This window comes from Tamandua tetradactyla, chromosome 11 (assembly GCF_023851605.1).
Source record: "Tamandua tetradactyla isolate mTamTet1 chromosome 11, mTamTet1.pri, whole genome shotgun sequence".
Lineage (NCBI taxonomy): Eukaryota > Metazoa > Chordata > Mammalia > Pilosa > Myrmecophagidae > Tamandua > Tamandua tetradactyla.
Genome location: NC_135337.1, coordinates 91051378 through 91069338, shown reverse-complemented (window position 1 = coordinate 91069338; position 17961 = coordinate 91051378). Strand labels below are relative to the sequence as shown.

At 42.9% G+C, this 17961-nt stretch overlaps 1 protein-coding gene across 12 annotated transcripts in view; it reads left to right on the top strand.

The window, feature by feature from the left end:
• Positions 1–17961, top strand: part of DNM2 (dynamin 2) — a 99202-nt gene that overhangs the window by 40401 nt on the left and 40840 nt on the right. For all 12 annotated transcript variants that reach the window (XM_077121805.1, XM_077121798.1, XM_077121802.1 and 9 more), the window contains exons 3-5: positions 11422–11571; positions 12770–12973; positions 14858–14956. In XM_077121805.1, the coding sequence (XP_076977920.1) occupies positions 11422–11571; positions 12770–12973; positions 14858–14956 (453 nt within the window). The remainder of the gene's footprint in view (positions 1–11421; positions 11572–12769; positions 12974–14857; positions 14957–17961) is intronic.

The window sequence follows — 17961 nt, the reverse complement described above, 5'->3', positions numbered from 1 at the left end:
TGTGTCTTTTCACCTTTATTCTATTAATATGCTATATTATGTTAATTGATATTGTTATGTTAAACCAACCTTGCTTACCTGGTGTTCTAGTTTGCTAGCTGCCAGAATGAAATATACCAGAAGCAGAATGGCTTTTAAAAGGGAGAATTTATTAAGTTGCAAGTTTATAATTTTTTCTGTGAAAAATGTCCAAATAAAAGCAAGTCTTTAAAATTGTCCAAATTTAAGGCACCAACAAGAGGTTACCTTCACTCAAGGGAGGTTGATGATGTTCAGGTTTCTCTCTCAGCTGGAAAGGCACATGGCAAATATGGCAACATATTCTTGCTTCATGAAGTTCCCCTGGGGGCATGTTCCTTCTTCATCTCCAAAGGTCTCTGGCTGCCTGGGCTCTGGGGTTCTAAAGCTTTTTCAAAAAACGCTTCCTCTTCTAAAGGATCCCAGTAAGGTAATCAAGACCCACCTGGAATGTGTGGCGTCATATCTCCCTTTAATTAAAGGTTAATACCCACAATTGGGTGAGCCACATCTCTGTGGGAATAATCTAATCAAGTTTCCAGCCAACAGGACTGAATAGGGATGAAAAGAAATGGTTGCCTCCACAAAATGGATCAGCTTAAAACATGGCTTTTCTAGGGTACATAATCCTCTCAAACCCACACACCTGGGATAAATGCCTCTTGTTCATGGTGTGTAATTATTTTAATGTGCTGTTGGATTTGGTTTGCTGGTATTTTGTGGAGGACTTTTGCACCTATATTCATAAGAGATACTGGTCTGTGATTTTATTTTCTTGTGTCTTTATCTGGCTTTGATATATGGGTGAAGTCGGTCTCAGAATGAATTAGGGAGTATTCTCTCCTCTTCAATTTTTTGGAAGCATTTGAGCTGGATTGTGTTGCTTCCTATGAAACAGAGCTCGAAAGATATTAAGGAATGGTGAGAAAGAAAGAAAGCCAGAAAAAAAGAAAGAGACAGACGGGTTCAGGGTGTCTGAAGCTTGGCCATAACAGACAACAGACAACTTTATTCTTAACTAGTTCCTGCTTATATAGTGCAGGGTTTAGGTGACTAAAAGCATGCATACATTTCGTGATAAAACAGAGTGCCTACTTATCAGTATATTATTCCCTACATAAAAGAGATAGCTAACAAGACCTTGGGGCTTAAGAAAAAACAAACATTGATCAGTGACTGGAAAAGTATTTGCAAGCCCCCTTCGGGGAATGGTGAGAGTGGGGAGAAATCCAACTTCCCCAAGTTGAATTCTTGATATTCTCACAAGCAGTGTGGACAACCAAAGCTATAGGCTGAGCCCCCAGTCTTGGAGTTTGTTCACATGAAACTTAACCCCACAAAGGATAGGTCAAGTCTACTTAAAATTTAGGCCTAAGAGTCACCCCCAAGAGAGCCTCTTTTGTTGCTCAGATGTGGCCTCTCTCTCCAGCCAATATGATGAGCAGTCTCACCACCCTCCCCCTCTCTGCATGGGACATGACTCCCAGGGGTGTGGACCTTCCTGGCAACATGGGACAAAGATCCTGGAATGAGCTGAGACTCAGCATCAAAGGACTGAGAAAAACCCTAGAATGAGTTGAGAATTAACATCAAGGGATTGAGAGAACCTTCTGGACCAAAAGGGGAAAGAGTAAAATGAGACAAAGTGTCAATGGCTGAGAGATTCCAAACAGAGTCGAGAGGTTATCCTGGAGGTTATTCTTACGCATTAAGTAGATACCACCTTTTTGTTCAAGAGGTAGTGGAGAGGCTGGAGGGAATTGCCTGAAAATGTAGTGCTGTGTTCCAGTAGCCATGTTTCTTGATGATGATTGAACAATGATATAGCTTTCACAATGAGACTCTGTGAATGTGAAAACCTTATGTCTGATGCTCCTTTTAGCTACCATATCAACAGAAGAGTAGAACATATGGAATAAAAATAAATAATAGGGGGAACAAATGTTAAAATAAATTCAGTTTGAAATAGTGGTAAATGAAAGTGAAGAGTAAGGGGTATGGTACGTATAGTTTTTTTTTCTCTATTATCATTTTATTTCTTTTTCTGTTGTCTTTTTCTTTTTCTAAATCAATGCAAATGTACTAAGAAATGATGAATATGCAACTATCGATATTAAGAATTACTGATTGTATATGTAGAATGGAATGATATCTAAATGTTTTGTTTGTTAATTTTTTTATTAATAAAAAAAGTAAAAAGAGAAAAAGAAAAAACAAACATTCTCTCCTTCTTAGACTGTCCTCCAATAAAGCAGATAACAGTCTCCACAGTTTATTGCCGATGCCACTCCGAAGCCAGTTGTGCCCAATAAATTCCGCAGGTTTTCCATTAACCCTGGCTCCTACAGGATTGGTGTTAATTCTTGATGCTGAGTCTCAGCTCATTCCAGGATCTTTGTCCCATTTTGCCAGGAAGGTCCACACCCCTGGGAGTCATGTCCCACGCAGAGAGGGGGAGGGTGGTGAGACTGCTCATCATATTGGCTGGAGAGAGAGGCCACATCTGAGCAACAAAAGAGGCTCTCTTGGGGGTGACTCTTAGGCCTAAATTTTAAGTAGACTTGACCTATCCTTTGTGGGGTTAAGTTTCATGTGAACAAACTCCAAGACTGGGGGCTCAGCCTATAGCTTTGGTTGTCCACACTGCTTGTGAGAATATCAGGAATTCAACTTGGGGAAGTTGGATTTCTCCCCACTCTCACCATTCCCCGAAGGGGGCTTGCAAATACTTTTCCAGTCACTGATTGGTAAAATTCACCAGATGTGAAGCTATCTGGTCCGAGGCTTTTCTTTGTTGGGAGGTTCTTGATGACTGCTTCAGTCTCTGTATTTCCGATTGGTATGTTGAGATCTTCTGTTTCTTCTTGGGTCAGTATAGGTAATCTGTGTGTGTGTGTTACTCAGGGTTCTCTAGAGAAACAGAAACAATAGGAGATACCTGAAAATATGAGATTTGTAAAGGTGTCTCATGCAGCCATGGCAATGAAAGAGTCCAAAAGCTATAAGAGCAGTCTGTGAAGCTGGCAGCTCTGACTGAGGGTCTTGATGAACTCCGTAGGAGAGGCTTACTGGTTGAAGAAGCAGTAAAAATGCCTCTCTTCTTCCTTAAGTCTTCAACTGATTGGATTATCTCATTTGCCCTTAGTTGATCCTAAATGTAATCAGGCACAGCTGTGGTCAGCTGGCTGATGATTTAATATATCAGCCTTACAGTTTATCACCCAGCCACGAAATATCCTTCCAGCAATGGTCAGACCAGTGCTTGCCTGACCAGACAACTGGGCATCATCACAAGGGGACACCAGAAGCATGACCATCACAGTGTGTTTCTAGGAATTTGTCCATTTCATTGTGTTGTCTAACATGTTGGCAAATAGTTGCATAGTGTCCTCTTAGAGTCCTTTTTATTCCAATGTGGTCGGCAGTAGTGTCTCCCTTTTCATTTCTGGCTTCTGTCCTCTTTTTTTCCTTCAGCATTCTTGCTGAACAATTTCATTGTTCTTTTTAAAGAACCAACTTTAGATTTTTCTTTCTTTCTTTCTTTCTTTATTTTATTTATTTATTTTTTCATTCAGTGTTTTAACATGATTACTTTACAATTAGGTATTATTGTGCTGTCCATTTTTGAGTTTTTGTATCTAGTCCTGTTGCACAGTCTGTATCCCTTCAGCTCCAATTACCCATTATCTTACCCTGTTTCTAACTCCTGCTGGACTCTGTTACCAACGACATATTCCAAGTTTATTCTCGAATGTTGGTTCACATCAGTGGGACCATACAGTATTTGTCTTTCAGTTTTTGGCTAGACTCACTCAGCATAATGTTCCCTAGGTCCATCCATGTTATTACATGCTTCATAAGTTTATCCTGTCTTAAAGCTGCATAATATTCCATCGTATGTACATACCACAGTTTGTTTAGCCACTCGTCTGTTGATGGACATTTTGGCTGTTTCCATCTCTTTGCAATTGTAAATAACGCTGCTATAAACATTGGTGTGCAAATGTCCGTTTGTGTCTTTGCCCTTAAGTCCTTTGAGTAGATTTCCAGCAATGGTATTGCTGGGTCGTATGGCAATTCTATATTCAGCTTTTTGAGGAACCACCAAACTGCCTTCCACAGTGGTTGCACCATTTGACATTCCCACCAACAGTGGATAAGTGTGCCTCTTTCTCCGCATCCTCTCCAGCACTTGTCATTTTCTGTTTTGTTTATAATGGCCATTCTGGTGGGTGTGAGATGATATCTCATTGTGGTTTTTTTTTTTTTTTTCCACAAGGGTAAATAGAAAATATTTTTAATTGAACAAAATGAAAACACATGATAAAAATTTGTGGGTGCAGCTATAGCAGTACACAGGGAGAATTTTTTTTTTTTTATTAATTAACGGAAAAAAGAAAAAAAGAAATTAACCCAACATTTAGAAATCATACCATTCTACATATGCAATCAGTAATTCTTAACATCATCACATAGATGCATGATCATCGTTTCTTAGTACATTTGCATCGGTTTAGAAGAACTAGCAACACAACAGAAAAAGATATAGAATGTTAATATAGAGAAAAAAAATAAAAGTAATAATAATAGTAAAAACAAACAAAAAAAACCAACCAGACAAAAACAAACAAAAAACAGAAAAACAACAACAACAAAAAAAAAAACCTATCCCTCAGATGCAGCCTCATTCAGTGTTTTAACATGATTACTTTACAATTAGGTATTATTGTGTTGTCCATTTTAGAGTTTTTGTATCTAGTCCTGCTGCACAGTCTGTATCCTATCAGTTCCAATTACCCATTATCTTACCCTGTTTCTAACTCCTGCTGGACTCTGTTACCAACGACATATTCCAAGTTTATTCTCGAATGTCGGTTCACATCAGTGGGACCGTACAGTATTTGTCTTTCAGTTTTTGGCTAGACTCACTCAGCATAATGTTCCCTAGGTCCATCCATGTTATTACATGCTTCATAAGTTTATCCTGTCTTATAATATTCCATCGTATGTATCTACCACAGTTTGTTTAGCCACTCGTCTGTTGATGGACATTTTGGCTGTTTCCATCTCTTTGCAATTGTAAATAACGCTGCTATAAACATTGGTGTGCAAATGTCCGTTTGTGTCTTTGCCCTTAAGTCCTTTGAGTAGATTTCCAGCAATGGTATTGCTGGGTCATATGGCAATTCTATATTCAGCTTTTTGAGAAACCGCCAAACTGCCTTCCACAGTGGTTGCACCATTTGACATTCCCACCAACAGTGGATAAGTGTGCCTCTTTCTCCACATTCTCTCCAGCACTTGTCATTTTCTGTTTTGTTTATAATGGCCATTCTGGTGGGTGTGAGATGATATCTCATTGTGGTTTTGATTTGCATTTTTCTAATGGCCAGGGACATTGAGCATCTCTTCATGTGCCTTTTGGCCATTTGTATTTCCTCTTCTGATAGGTGTCTGTTCAAGTCTTTTTCCCATTTTGTAATTGGGTTGGCTGTCTTTTTGTTGTTGAGTTGAACAATCTCTTTATAAATTCTGGATACTAGACCTTTATCTGATATGTCATTTCTAAATATTGTCTCCCATTGTGTAGGCTGTCTTTCTACTTTCTTGATGAAGTTCTTTGATGCACAAAAGTGTTTAATTTTGAGGAATTCCCATTTATTTATTTCCTTCTTCAGTGCTCTTGCTTTAGGTTTAAGGTCCATAAAACTGCCTCCAATTGTAAGTTTCATAAGATATCTCCCAGCATTTTCCTCTAACTGTTTTATGGTCTTAGACCTAATGTTTAGATCTTTAATCCATTTTGAGTTAACTTCTGTATAGGGTGTGAGATATGGGTCCTCTTTCATTCTTTTGCATATGGATATCCAGTTCTCTAGGCACCATTTATTGAAGAGACTGTTCTGTCCCAGGTGAGTTGACTTGACTGCCTTATCAAAGATCAAATGTCCATAGATGAGAGGGTCTATATCTGAGCACTCTATTCGATTCCATTGGTCGATATATCTATCTTTATGCCAATACCATGCTGTTTTGACCACTGTGGCTTCATAATATGCCTTAAAGTCAGGCAGCGCGAGGCCTCCAGCTTCGTTTTTTTTCCTCAAGATGTTTTTAGCAATTCGGGGCACCCTGCCCTTCCAGATAAATTTGCTTATTGGTTTTTCTATTTCTGAAAAATAAGTTGTTGGGATTTTGATTGGTATTGCATTGAATCTGTAAATCAATTTAGGTAGGATTGATATCTTAACTATATTTAGTCTTCCAATCCATGAACACGGTATGCCCTTCCATCTATTTAGGTCTTCTGTGATTTCTTTTAACAGTTTTTTGTAGTTTTCTTTGTATAGGTTTTTTGTCTCTTTAGTTAAATTTATTCCTAGGTATTTTATTCTTTTAGTTGCAATTGTAAATGGGATTCGTTTCTTGATTTCCCCCTCAGCTTGTTCATTACTAGTGTATAGAAATGCTACAGATTTTTGAATGTTGATCTTGTAACCTGCTACTTTGCTGTACTCATTTATTAGCTCTAGTAGTTTTGTTGTGGATTTTTCCGGGTTTTCGACATATAGTATCATATCGTCTGCAAACAGTGATAGTTTTACTTCTTCCTTTCCAATTTTGATGCCTTGTATTTCTTTTTCTTGTCTAATTGCTCTGGCTAGAACCTCCAACACAATGTTGAATAATAGTGGTGATAGTGGACATCCTTGTCTTGTTCCTGATCTTAGGGGGAAAATTTTCAGTTTTTCCCCATTGAGGATGATATTAGCTGTGGGTTTTTCATATATTCCCTCTATCATTTTAAGGAAGTTCCCTTGTATTCCTATCTTTTGAAGTGTTTTCAACAGGAAAGGATGTTGAATCTTGTCAAATGCCTTCTCTGCATCAATTGAGATGATCATGTGATTTTTCTGCTTTGATTTGTTGATGTGGTGTATTACATTAATTGATTTTCTTATGTTGAACCATCCTTGCATACCTGGGATGAATCCTGCTTGGTCATGATGTATAATTCTTTTAATGTGTTGTTGGATACGATTTGCTAGAATTTTGTTGAGGATTTTTGCATCTATATTCATTAGAGAGATTGGTCTATAGTGTTCTTTTTTTGTAATATCTTTGTCTGGTTTTGGTATGAGGGTGATGTCGGCTTCATAGAATGAATTAGGTAGTTTTCCCTCCACTTCGATTTTTTTGAAGAGTTTGAGGAGAGTTGGTACTAATTCTTTCTGGAATGTTTGGTAGAATTCACATGTGAAGCCGTCTGGTCCTGGACTTTTCTTTTTAGGAAGCTTTTGGATGACCAATTCAATTTCTTTACTTGTGATTGGTTTAGGAACCCGTCCATTTCATCTAAATTGTTGTATTTATTAGCGTAAAGTTGTTCATAGTATCCTGTTATTACCTCCTTTATTTCTGTGAGGTTAGTAGTTATGTCTCCTCTTCCATTTCTGATCTTATTTATTTGCATCCTCTCTCTTCTTCTTTTTGTCTATCTTGCTAAGGGCCCATCAATCTTATTGATTTTCTCATAGAACCAACTTCTGGTCTTATTGATTTTCTCTATTGTTTTCATGTTTTTAATTTCATTTATTTCTGCTCTGATCTTTGTTATTTCTTTCCCTTTGCTTGCTTTGGGATTAGTTTGCTGTTCTTTCTCCAGTTCTTCCAAGTGGACAGTTAATTCCTGCATTTTTGCCTTTTCTTCTTTTCTGATATAGGCATTTAGGGCAATAAATTTCCCTCTTAGCACTGCCTTTGCTGCGTCCCATAAGTTTTGATATGTTGTGTTTTCATTATCATTCGCTTCGAGGTATTTACTAATTTCTCTTGCAATTTCTTCTTTGACCCACTCGTTGTTTAAGAGTGTGTTGTTGAGCCTCCATGTATTTGTGGATTTTCTGGCACTCTGCCTATTATTGATTTCCAACTTCATTCCTTTATGATCCGAGAAAGTGTTGTGTATGATTTCAATCTTTTTAAATTTGTTAAGACTTGCTTTATGACCCAGCATATCTTTGAGAATGATCCATGAGCACTTAGAAAAAGGTGTATCCTGCTGTTGTGGGATGTAATGTCCTATAAATGTCTGTTAAGTCTAGCTCATTTATAGTAATATTCAGATTCTCTATTTCTTTATTGATCCTCTGTCTAGATGTTCTGTCCATTGATGAGAGTGGGGAATTGAAGTCTCCAACTATTATGGTATATGTGTCTATTTCCCTTTTCAGTGTTTGCGGTGTATTCCTCACGTATTTTGGGGCATTCTGGTTTGGTGCGTAAATATTTATGATTGTTATGTCTTCTTGTGGAATTGTTCCTTTTATTAGTAGGTAGTGTCCTTCTTTGTCTCTTTTAACTGTTTTACATTTGAAGTTTAATTTGTTGGATATTAGTATAGCCACTCCTGGTCTTTTCTGGTTGTTATTTGCATGAAATATCTTTTCCCAACCTTTCACTTTCAACCTATGTTTATCTTTGGGTCTAAGATGTGTTTCCTGTAGACAGCATATAGAAGGATCCTGATTTTTAATCCATTCTGCCAATCTATGTCTTTTGATTCGGGAATTCAGTCCATTAACATTTAGTGTTATTACTGTTTGAATAATATTTTCCTCTAACATTTTGCCTTTTGTATTATATATATCATATCTGACTTTCCTTCTTTCTACACTCTTCTCCATACTTCTCTCTTCTATCTTTTTGTGTCTGACTCTAGTGCTCCCTTTAGTATTTCTTGCACAGCTGGTCTCTTGGTCACAAATTCTCTCAGTGACTTTTTGTCTGAGAATGTTTTAATTTCTCCCTCATTTTTGAAGGACAATTTTGCTGGATATAGGAGTCTTGGTTGGCAGTTTTTCTCTTTTAGTAAATTAAATATATCATCCCACTGTCTTCTAGCCTCCATGGTTTCTGCTGAGAAATCTACACATAGTCTTATTGGGTTTTCCTTGTATGTGATGGATTGTTTTTCTCTTGCTGCTTTCAAGATCCTCTCTTTCTCTTTGACCTCTGACATTCTAACTAGTAAGTGTCTTGGAGAATGCCTATTTGGGTCTAATCTCTTTGGGGTGCGCTGCACTTCTTGGATCTGTAATTTTAGGTCTTTCATGAGAGTTGGGAAGTTTTCAGTGATAATTTCTTCCATTAGTTTTTCTCCTCTTTTTCCCTTCTCTTCTCCTTCTGGGACACCCACAACACGTATATTTGTGCGGTTCATATTGTCCTTGAGTTCCCTGATACCCTGTTCAAATTTTTCCATTCTTTTCCCGATAGTTTCTGTTTCTTTTTGGAATTCAGATGTTCCATCCTCCAAATCACTAATTCTATCTTCTGTCTCTTTAAATCTATCATTGTAGGTATCCATTGTTTTTTTCCATCTTTTCTACTTTATCCTTCACTTCCACAAGTTCTGTGATTTGTTTTTTCAGTTTTTCTATTTCTTCTTTTTGTTCAGCCCATGTCTTCTTCATGTCCTCCCTCAATTTATCGATTTCGTTTTTGAAGAGGTTTTCCATTTCTGTTCGTATATTCAGCATTAGTTGTCTCAGCTCCTGTATCTCATTTGAACTATTGGTTTGTTCCTTTGACTGGGCCATATTTTCAATTTTTTGAGCGTGATCCGTTATCTTCTGCTGGCGACTGGGCATTTAGTCAGATTTCCCTGGGTACTGGACCCAACAGTTTGGAAGATTTTTCTGTGAAATCTCTGGGATCTGTGTTTCTTATCCTGCCCAGTAGGTGGCGCTCGTGGCACACGTTTGTCTGCGGGTCCCACCAGTAAAAGGTGCTGTGGGTCCTTTAACTTTGGAAAACTCTCGCCTTCGGGGAGGTTCGCTAGCCGAAGCGGCTTGGAGGAGTGCCAGCTGGCCCAGGGTCCGAACGTGGGGAGGGACACCGGCCGCCACAGCCCGGGAGAGCGCCCGTCCGAATTTCCTAGTCGGCCCGGGGCGCCAAGTGTGGTGGAAGGGCGCCAGCCACCGCGGCCCGCCCAGGAGAGTGCACCATTCCCGGGGAGTCACGTATTTCAAAAGCCCCCCCCCCAGTCACCGTTCTCCGCGGCCTGGGGATTTCCGATCCAATTCTCTCAGTTGGTCCGTGTTGCTGCGCGTGGTGTGGGCGCCTGCTGCTGCGGCTTAAGGGGACCGCCTGTCCAATTCTCCCAGCCGGCCCGGGAAGGGGGAAGGGAGGAACTCCGGCCGCTTGCCACCCCGCCCGGTGAAGCCCCCCAACTTTAGATTTTGTTGGTCTGTTATTCATTTTCTGTTCTCTATTTCATTTATCTCTACCCTAACCATTGTCATTTCCTTCCTTCTGCTTGCTTCAGCTTTAGCTTGCTCTTCTTTCTTGAGGTCTTCCAATTTTGAGGTTAGGTCTGATTTGAGATCTTTCCTCTTTTCTAATGTAAGCATTTAGAGCTAAAAGTTTTCTCTGAGCACTGCCTCTGCTGCATCGTATAAGTTTTGATATGTTGTATTTTCGTTGTCGCTGACTTCAAGATAGTTCCTAATTTCCCTTGTGGTAGCCACTTGAACCCACTGACTGTCTTAGAATATGTTGTTTAATTTTAATATTTGTGCAATTTCCATTTCACTCTCTGTTATTGATTTCTAGCTTCAGTCTCTTGCGGTCAGAGAAGAAACCTTGTATGATTTCAATATGTTTTAAATTTATTGAGACTTATTTTGTTACCTAAGATATGGTTTATCCTGGAGAATGATCATGTGCGCTTGAGAAGAATATATGTTGTTCTTGTTGTTGTTTGTCATTGCCGTCTTCTATATGTCTGTTAGGTCTAATTGGTTTAGAGTATCATTCAAGTCCTGTATTTCCTTATTGATCTTCTGACTAAATGTTCTATCCATTATTGAAAGTGGTGTATTAAAATCTCTTACTAGTTAACGTAGAACTGCCAATTTCTCCCTCCAAGTCTGTCAGTATTTCCTTGATATATTTTGGGGTTCTGCTATCAGGTGCATATATATTTATAATTGTTGCATCTTCTTGTTGAATTGACCCCTTCATCAGTATATAACGAATAGATCTAGAAGTGGGATTGTTAGGTCATGCTAATTCTCTACTTAACTTTCTGAGAACCACCAAACTGTTCTACAGTTGCTCCAGTGAATAAATTTTTTTTGACTATGTCCTGCTGTGTAGTTAGAAGAAGGCTGCACTCCCAGCCTCGTTGCCAGTTTGTTCTCCTGGGTCAGGAAGGGCACTCAGTCTTGAGGAGCAGCTTCCCACCCATCCTTGCCATGGATGAATCCATCTTGCCCCGTATTCCTGGAGCGACCCTGACCGATTCCCCACTCTTTCCGGGTTTCAAAGCTCTTTTCCGTCGACTTCCAATGAAGAGAGCACTCATTCTAATGTTGAACTTCTTTCCACCCTTTTCAGAATATGCCGAGTTTTTGCACTGCAAGTCCAAAAAGTTTACAGACTTCGATGAAGTCCGGCAGGAGATCGAAGCGGAGACGGACAGGGTCACGGGGACCAACAAAGGCATCTCCCCTGTGCCCATCAATCTGCGGGTCTACTCACCACACGGTAGGCGCCCGGCTGGAACCTGCCGCGGAGAGGCCCAGGAGCTGCCCACTCTGCCTACCGAGCCTGGCAGGAGCAGCCACTGTCACGAAAATACGCCTCCTCCCGGTTTTCTTCACACACCCCCAGCCCTTTTGATTGTTGTCCCCCCACCTTTGATAGCTACAGAGAAATTGATCTGAGCTCTAAGGAAAAACATTACGGAAAGATTCTCTGGAGTGGTAGGGACGGTAGCAAATGGCAGCTGGATGGCCCTTTGAGAGGGGGCAGCCACCACCTGGCTCCCAGGCAGTGGTGGCCACAGATTGACACAGACCTAAGACAGCCAGTCCTCTGCTTCCTTGAGAGGGGCCAAAAGCCGGACTTGCACACCGAATGTCTTGGTTATAAAACCCTGCACCCTTTCAACAGAGCAGCCTCTAACCCCAAGGCCTGGGGTACCAGCTCAGCTGGCACTTGGGGAATATTTGAGTATCTGAACTGCTCTATATGGGTTCCTTGTAGTGGGTTTTCACATTTAATTTATTGTATTGAGATATATTCACACACCATACAGTCCATCCAAAGTATGCAGTCAGTGACTCAAATCTATTTTTGAATGAATAATGCCTGTACCTGGCTTACCAGTCAAAAATTACAAAAAAGAGTATGCAGTGAGAAACCAGCCTGCCCCTCTGTATTACAAATCTATTTCATGCCTTTCAAATGATTTAGAATACCAGCTTAAGCAATTATGAGTATATGTGTGTTTAGTGTATGTCTGTGAATAGCTGTTTTGCTCAAATTGTAGCATAATATAGAGATCAGTTTTGCCTCTTTGTATGAACACATCTGAGTGTGTTTCATATCAGTAAACAAAAAATACCATCTTTGTGTTTTTAAAGCTCCCTTAGTATTGGCTGAAATTTATTTAACTGTTTAAACTGAAACTTATTTAACTGCAAATGGAACTGTCCTGAGTTTAAAACTGTGTATCATCTAAATAGAGCAGGCCCCCGCCTAAGGGTATCCGTGGGGTGGGGTCCTAGAAGGGGTATGGCATCCACACGTGTGACCCAGTTGGCACACCAGGAGAAATCCTGAGGTCTGAGCCCTGATTGCCCGGGGCCCCTGGGAAAATCAGCCAGCTGGGGTGCTGCAGGGTCGGGCGCCTCCTTTCCCCAAGTTCTGACCACGCTGTGCTCCTCTGCTCTCCCCCCAGTGCTGAACTTGACCCTCATCGACCTTCCGGGCATCACCAAGGTACCTGTCGGGGACCAGCCCCCGGACATCGAGTACCAGATCAAGGAAATGATCCTGCAGTTCATCAGCCGGGAGAGCAGCCTGATCCTGGCTGTCACCCCCGCCAACATGGACCTGGCCAACTCAGACGCCCTCAAGTTGGCCAAGGAGGTCGATCCCCAGGGTAACTACTGCACCCAGAGCCTTGGCTCCCTCGTCAAGACGCCGCCAAGTGTTGGCTTGGAATACTTGGTGCGCAGGCACTGGTGTTCTCTCTGGCATGTGGCCTCCCTAGGAAATGTCTTCTGGGGTCACACTGCTTCCCCTGAGGACCGTCCGTCCCCTGGAGGCCACTGTGTGGCCATCAGGTATTCCTCCTTGAGCATGATGGTGCCCCGTTCACCTGCCCAGGATGCTCATGAGGGCAGTGGGATGAGCCCAGAGATCAAAGGTCGCAGGTACACACCCAAATTCTGCCTCTAGAAGTTATTTACCCTCCCTGGGGCTTGTCTCCTCCTCCTCCCACCCCCCACCAAAGTGGGAACAGCAGTCCCCAAGTATGGGGCTGTGGTGAGGGCTGCAGATTGTCTCCACGAACTAGTCAGCTCAAGGTTGAAAATTCAGATCTCCTGAGGGGTCAGCAAGCAAAGTAAAAAGTGACAAGTTAACAAAGCAAGGAAAGGCAAGAGGGAGGGTTGGGAACTGTGGTGTCCCTGGCCACAGGCACTCAGGGCCAAGCTTTTCAAATGGCCATTTACTCAGAAAGCGTTAGTTACGCACTCGCTCTGTGCCAGGCTCTGTTTTGGCTCTGGGATCCCTATAGGACAAAACCGACAGGGTCCCTTGCCACCTGCAGGAAGCTGCTATTCCAGTGGAGAGAAAGAATACAGCAGGGAAGGAAGCAAGTGAGATAATTTCGGGGAGCAGTAAGTGCTGTGAAGAAATGAGGACCTTCTGATTGTGCCTGGGGTGGGAGGGGGTCAGGGGCCTTTGAAGGAGGGAGATTTCAGGCATGACCAGAAGGATGAAAAGAGGTAAAATTGAAGAATATGGACAGTGGGTACTAAAATTCTGGGAGTGACTTGGAGCTCGGTGTATTTGAGATCCAGCAAGGGGACCCAGGTGGGCAGTGCAGAGTGCGCTCAGGGGAGCACCAGGGGCTGGTCGAGCAGGCCCTTGTAGGTCACGTGGGACTTGAATTCTACTCTGAGAATGTTGCGGATGTTTAAGCTATGTATAACCCAAACTGAAATTTTTGCAAAATGCCCTCTGACTGCTGAAAATCCACAGCGGTGTGGGAGGCATTGGGGACCAGGGAGGAGCTGGGTGAGTCACTGAGGCCGTGCAGTCTCTGTGACTTACGTCTTCTGGGTTGACCCTGACCGCCAGCCCCTTTAAGTTCAGGGCTCTGGGCTCTGCTTCGGTCACACTAGTGGGTGGGAAAGAGGCGGTGCCAACTTCCTCGCCACAGTCTTCCAGACTTGCTTTCCCAAGAGAGGCTGCCCTGCACTGTGGGGACCAGTTCCCAGGGTTCCCAGCCCCTCCCAGCTGCCCAGCAACCCCAGGCTGGCCCTCAGGGTTGGCTGTGGCAGTTGGTCTCTGGGCTTGGGCTGTGCTATGAGGATTTGCTTGACTCTGGATGATTTGGGGAGAGGAAGAATTCAATGGGTTGGTTACCAGAGTGGAATTTTGGTCATTCAGGTGGCATGTAACCCTGAAAACGGTTGCTGTGGATTCACATGCTCTTTTGGGACTCTGCCTGCAACTCAAAGGGCACAGCATTGGGGCCCTAACCTGAGATTGGCGTTTGTGTCAGTGCAGTTTGCCCCTGACCCAGCAGCAGCAAGATGCTGTCAGTGACAGTCCCAACCATGCCGATAGGGAAGACCTGCTGAGATCAGGGCCATTACTGATGCCATGTGGTTATGGGGTCCCAAGGAGGTGACGTATCAGTGCATCCCAGATCCCATCGCCTGGAAGTGGTGGGTCTGGCTGTACCCCAGGTGGCCTGTGGCCACCAGCCCCTGCCCCCTCCTGGTAGCACCCTCTGACATCTGGGCTCTTTCAGGCCTGCGGACCATTGGCGTCATCACCAAGCTTGACCTGATGGATGAAGGCACCGACGCCAGAGACATCCTGGAGAACAAGCTGCTCCCCTTGAGAAGAGGTGCGGCTGGAGGCGGGGGGGCCCTGGGAGGAAGGCAGAGACGTCCTGCTGGGACGCACACACCCAGTGCTCACTGTCCCCTGTTGCTCTGCTAACCCAGTACTAGCTGCTTTTACCCTTGGTTGTAAATCATTCTTTTTTTTTCCTATGCATGTGTCTTATTTTTCTGATTTGTATACATTCATTTTTTTCAATTGCCAGTTCACATCTGCTAACTTTTGGAGCATGCAGGATGAGAAAAGTAAAATCACCTGCAGTCCTAGTGCCCTGACATAGGCACTCTAGATCGCCTTCCAAACATTTTTTTTTCCCACTAGCATTTGTAACTTTTAAAAATTTTTTGTACTTCTAGTGTAAAAAAATTTTTCCAAAGCAGATAGAAGAGTTTGACAAGTCACCATGAAACTTTACCCAGCTTCAGGGGTTTCCTACCCTTTGCCAATCTGGAATTCCAATCCTGTCCTCTCCTATTGTTTGGTTTTTTTTCTCTCTTGGGAGTTTGAAAGCAAATCCAAAAAAATCATATAATTTTCACATAAGTATTTTAAGTGTCTTTTTGAGCAGTTCCCCCTCCCATCCTTTTTGTTTTTCCATCCCATTTGTTTGTGGACAAAACCAGATCCTCTGTCCTGTATAATATCACACATTTGGGATGTGGCTAGTTTGTAATTAGATCCGGATGGGGATCTCTCTGGGGTCAAGTTCAGGTTCAGGTTTTCTGATAGAAACAAAGTATATTTATTTGCAAAGATGAGACTAGGAAACCTTTATTGAGTATCTGTTACGTATCAGACCAAGCTCTTTATGTGGAGAGATGCATTTAATCTTGACAGTAACCCAGCAAGGTGACTCCCATCTCCATTTTATAAACAAAGAAACTGAGGCTCAGAGAGGCGAAATCCATGGCCCCAGCTCACAAGACTAGGAAGCAGCAGGGCTGGTTTTGCACCTGACTCTCCAGCTGCAGGCTGCCCTGTACCCTGCTTTTCTGTTTCGTTTTGCAGAATATCACAGTGCTTCCCCAGGACAGGCAAATAGTCTGTGGATAGTGGTGTACTGTACGGGTGGGTGCCTGGGCGTTTGTTGAACACTTCGTTGTTCCCTGCTTTTTACTGTGGTGCAGCAGCGAATATCCACATAGGTTCTTCATGTGTGTGTGTGTGTGTGTGTGTGTGTGGTTTTGTTAGGCCATTTCTTCCCTCTATGCTCTTTTCTCAGCTGTGGACATCTCGGCCCTTATACCTTGCCAGTATCATTTAGGTCTTTGCTCCCTGGGCTTCCCTCCTCAGTGCCTGGGAGCTGAGATTTGGAATAGACAGAGGGAGATTTTGGGAGCCTCATTGCGGCCTTACGCAGTGCAGCTGAGACATTGAGTGGTGGGGTAGCCCTGTGGTAGCAGGGGGCATGCTTGGGGGTGAAATTCAGAAACCCACTTGGCTTACAGAGCAGAGGCCAAGAAGCAGATGGGTTGGCCACAGAGATTTTATGAAGGAAATGTGGATGCTGAGAAAGAAAAACCTAGCCAGACACCTCCTGCCCCCTCCAGCACCCCCCACTGAGCCACCCTAACCTCCTTGCTCCCCTGCACGTGTCCATCTTAGAACCCATGGACGTTGGCATCTGGGAACTCTACTTCCCACCCTCAGCTCCTGAGTGGCTAGATGGCACGCACCTCCCGGCATTGTTTGACCCTGGCTCACTGTCATCCACCTCTCCCTTTTTTGTGCCTTCATTTCTGTTTCCAAGAAAGACAACTCTTTATTCTGCCTACTCACTTGGGTGCTGCTCCCATCTGGGGACCTCGGCTTCTTCCTCCCTCAGCTTTCTCCTCTAGTCATGTGTCTTCAGAATCCCTGCAAAGAATCCTTCTTCTCGCCAACAGGCTCAGATCTCCTAAACTGTTATAGGGACCAAAACCGTACCTCCTGCCTTTTCTCTCCTACCTGCTGTTTCCTGTGTGCGTTGTATGAGAGAGAGAGTTGGGGCTTCAAATGAATCTGGGCTCAGGTCGTGGTTCCCCTTCTGATTCTTTGTCTCGGGCCCCTCATTGTCAAATGGATGTAAGGATATCTATGGGGAGCTCGCAGTGCAGTCGTGTCTGCACAGCACCCAACAGGAAGGGCGTATGGCACTGCTCCCCTCCTTCCAAGAGGACCGTTATGTGACTCCCCACACCCACGAGGATGGAGGAGGCTGCACGTGGCTGTCACTAGAAGGCCTCTCCCTTCCCTACCTGCCTTTCCAAGTTTGCTATAACAAGGCCCATGTGTGCTTACTGAGGCCAGGTCCTTGATTTCCCTTTAATGCCCATTTGCACAGCTGTCCAGGAGGGGCTTCATGCCCATGCTTGGGGCACCTAGCATCCTGGCTTTGTGGAGTGCCACCCCCTGCCCTTCTCCTTTCCCAGTTTCTTCATGTCCAGTGCTGCAAGTCTTGTCCTCACACTAACATTTTACTTATCAAAATAGGTTTTCATGTTAAAAATAAATTCCCAAAGGGTCCCGAAGTCAGTAAATTGAGGCAGTTGTGTATCTCCCAGCCCCTTTCCCAAGAATGGTTTCTCACAACACTGTTAGCTGTTTCCTGGCCTTTGTTCCCGAAAACACGGATGCAAATATATATATATATATATATTTAATTATCCACGTTTTCTTGAAGTACTTCTTCCACTCCATGTGTTATGTGTAAATTAACAATCCCTCAAGAATTAGCTTTGGGTGGCCTCTAACTCGGTTTGTCAACATGGTCCGTTGAATCATCCACCTTTTCCCCTACTGAGTTTAAAGTGTTAACTTTTCAGTTCCCACTGTTTTCCGGGTATATTTTTTGGACTCTCTGTGCTGTTCTTCTTATTTCTATGGGCATGCGTGCCCTAGTATACCCACCTGTTTTAAACATAATCATGCTTTTTTTTTTAATGCAATTTTATTGAGCGGTATCCACACACCATACAATCCCTCCAAAGTGTATAATCATACAACGTAATCATAACCATACAAACTAAA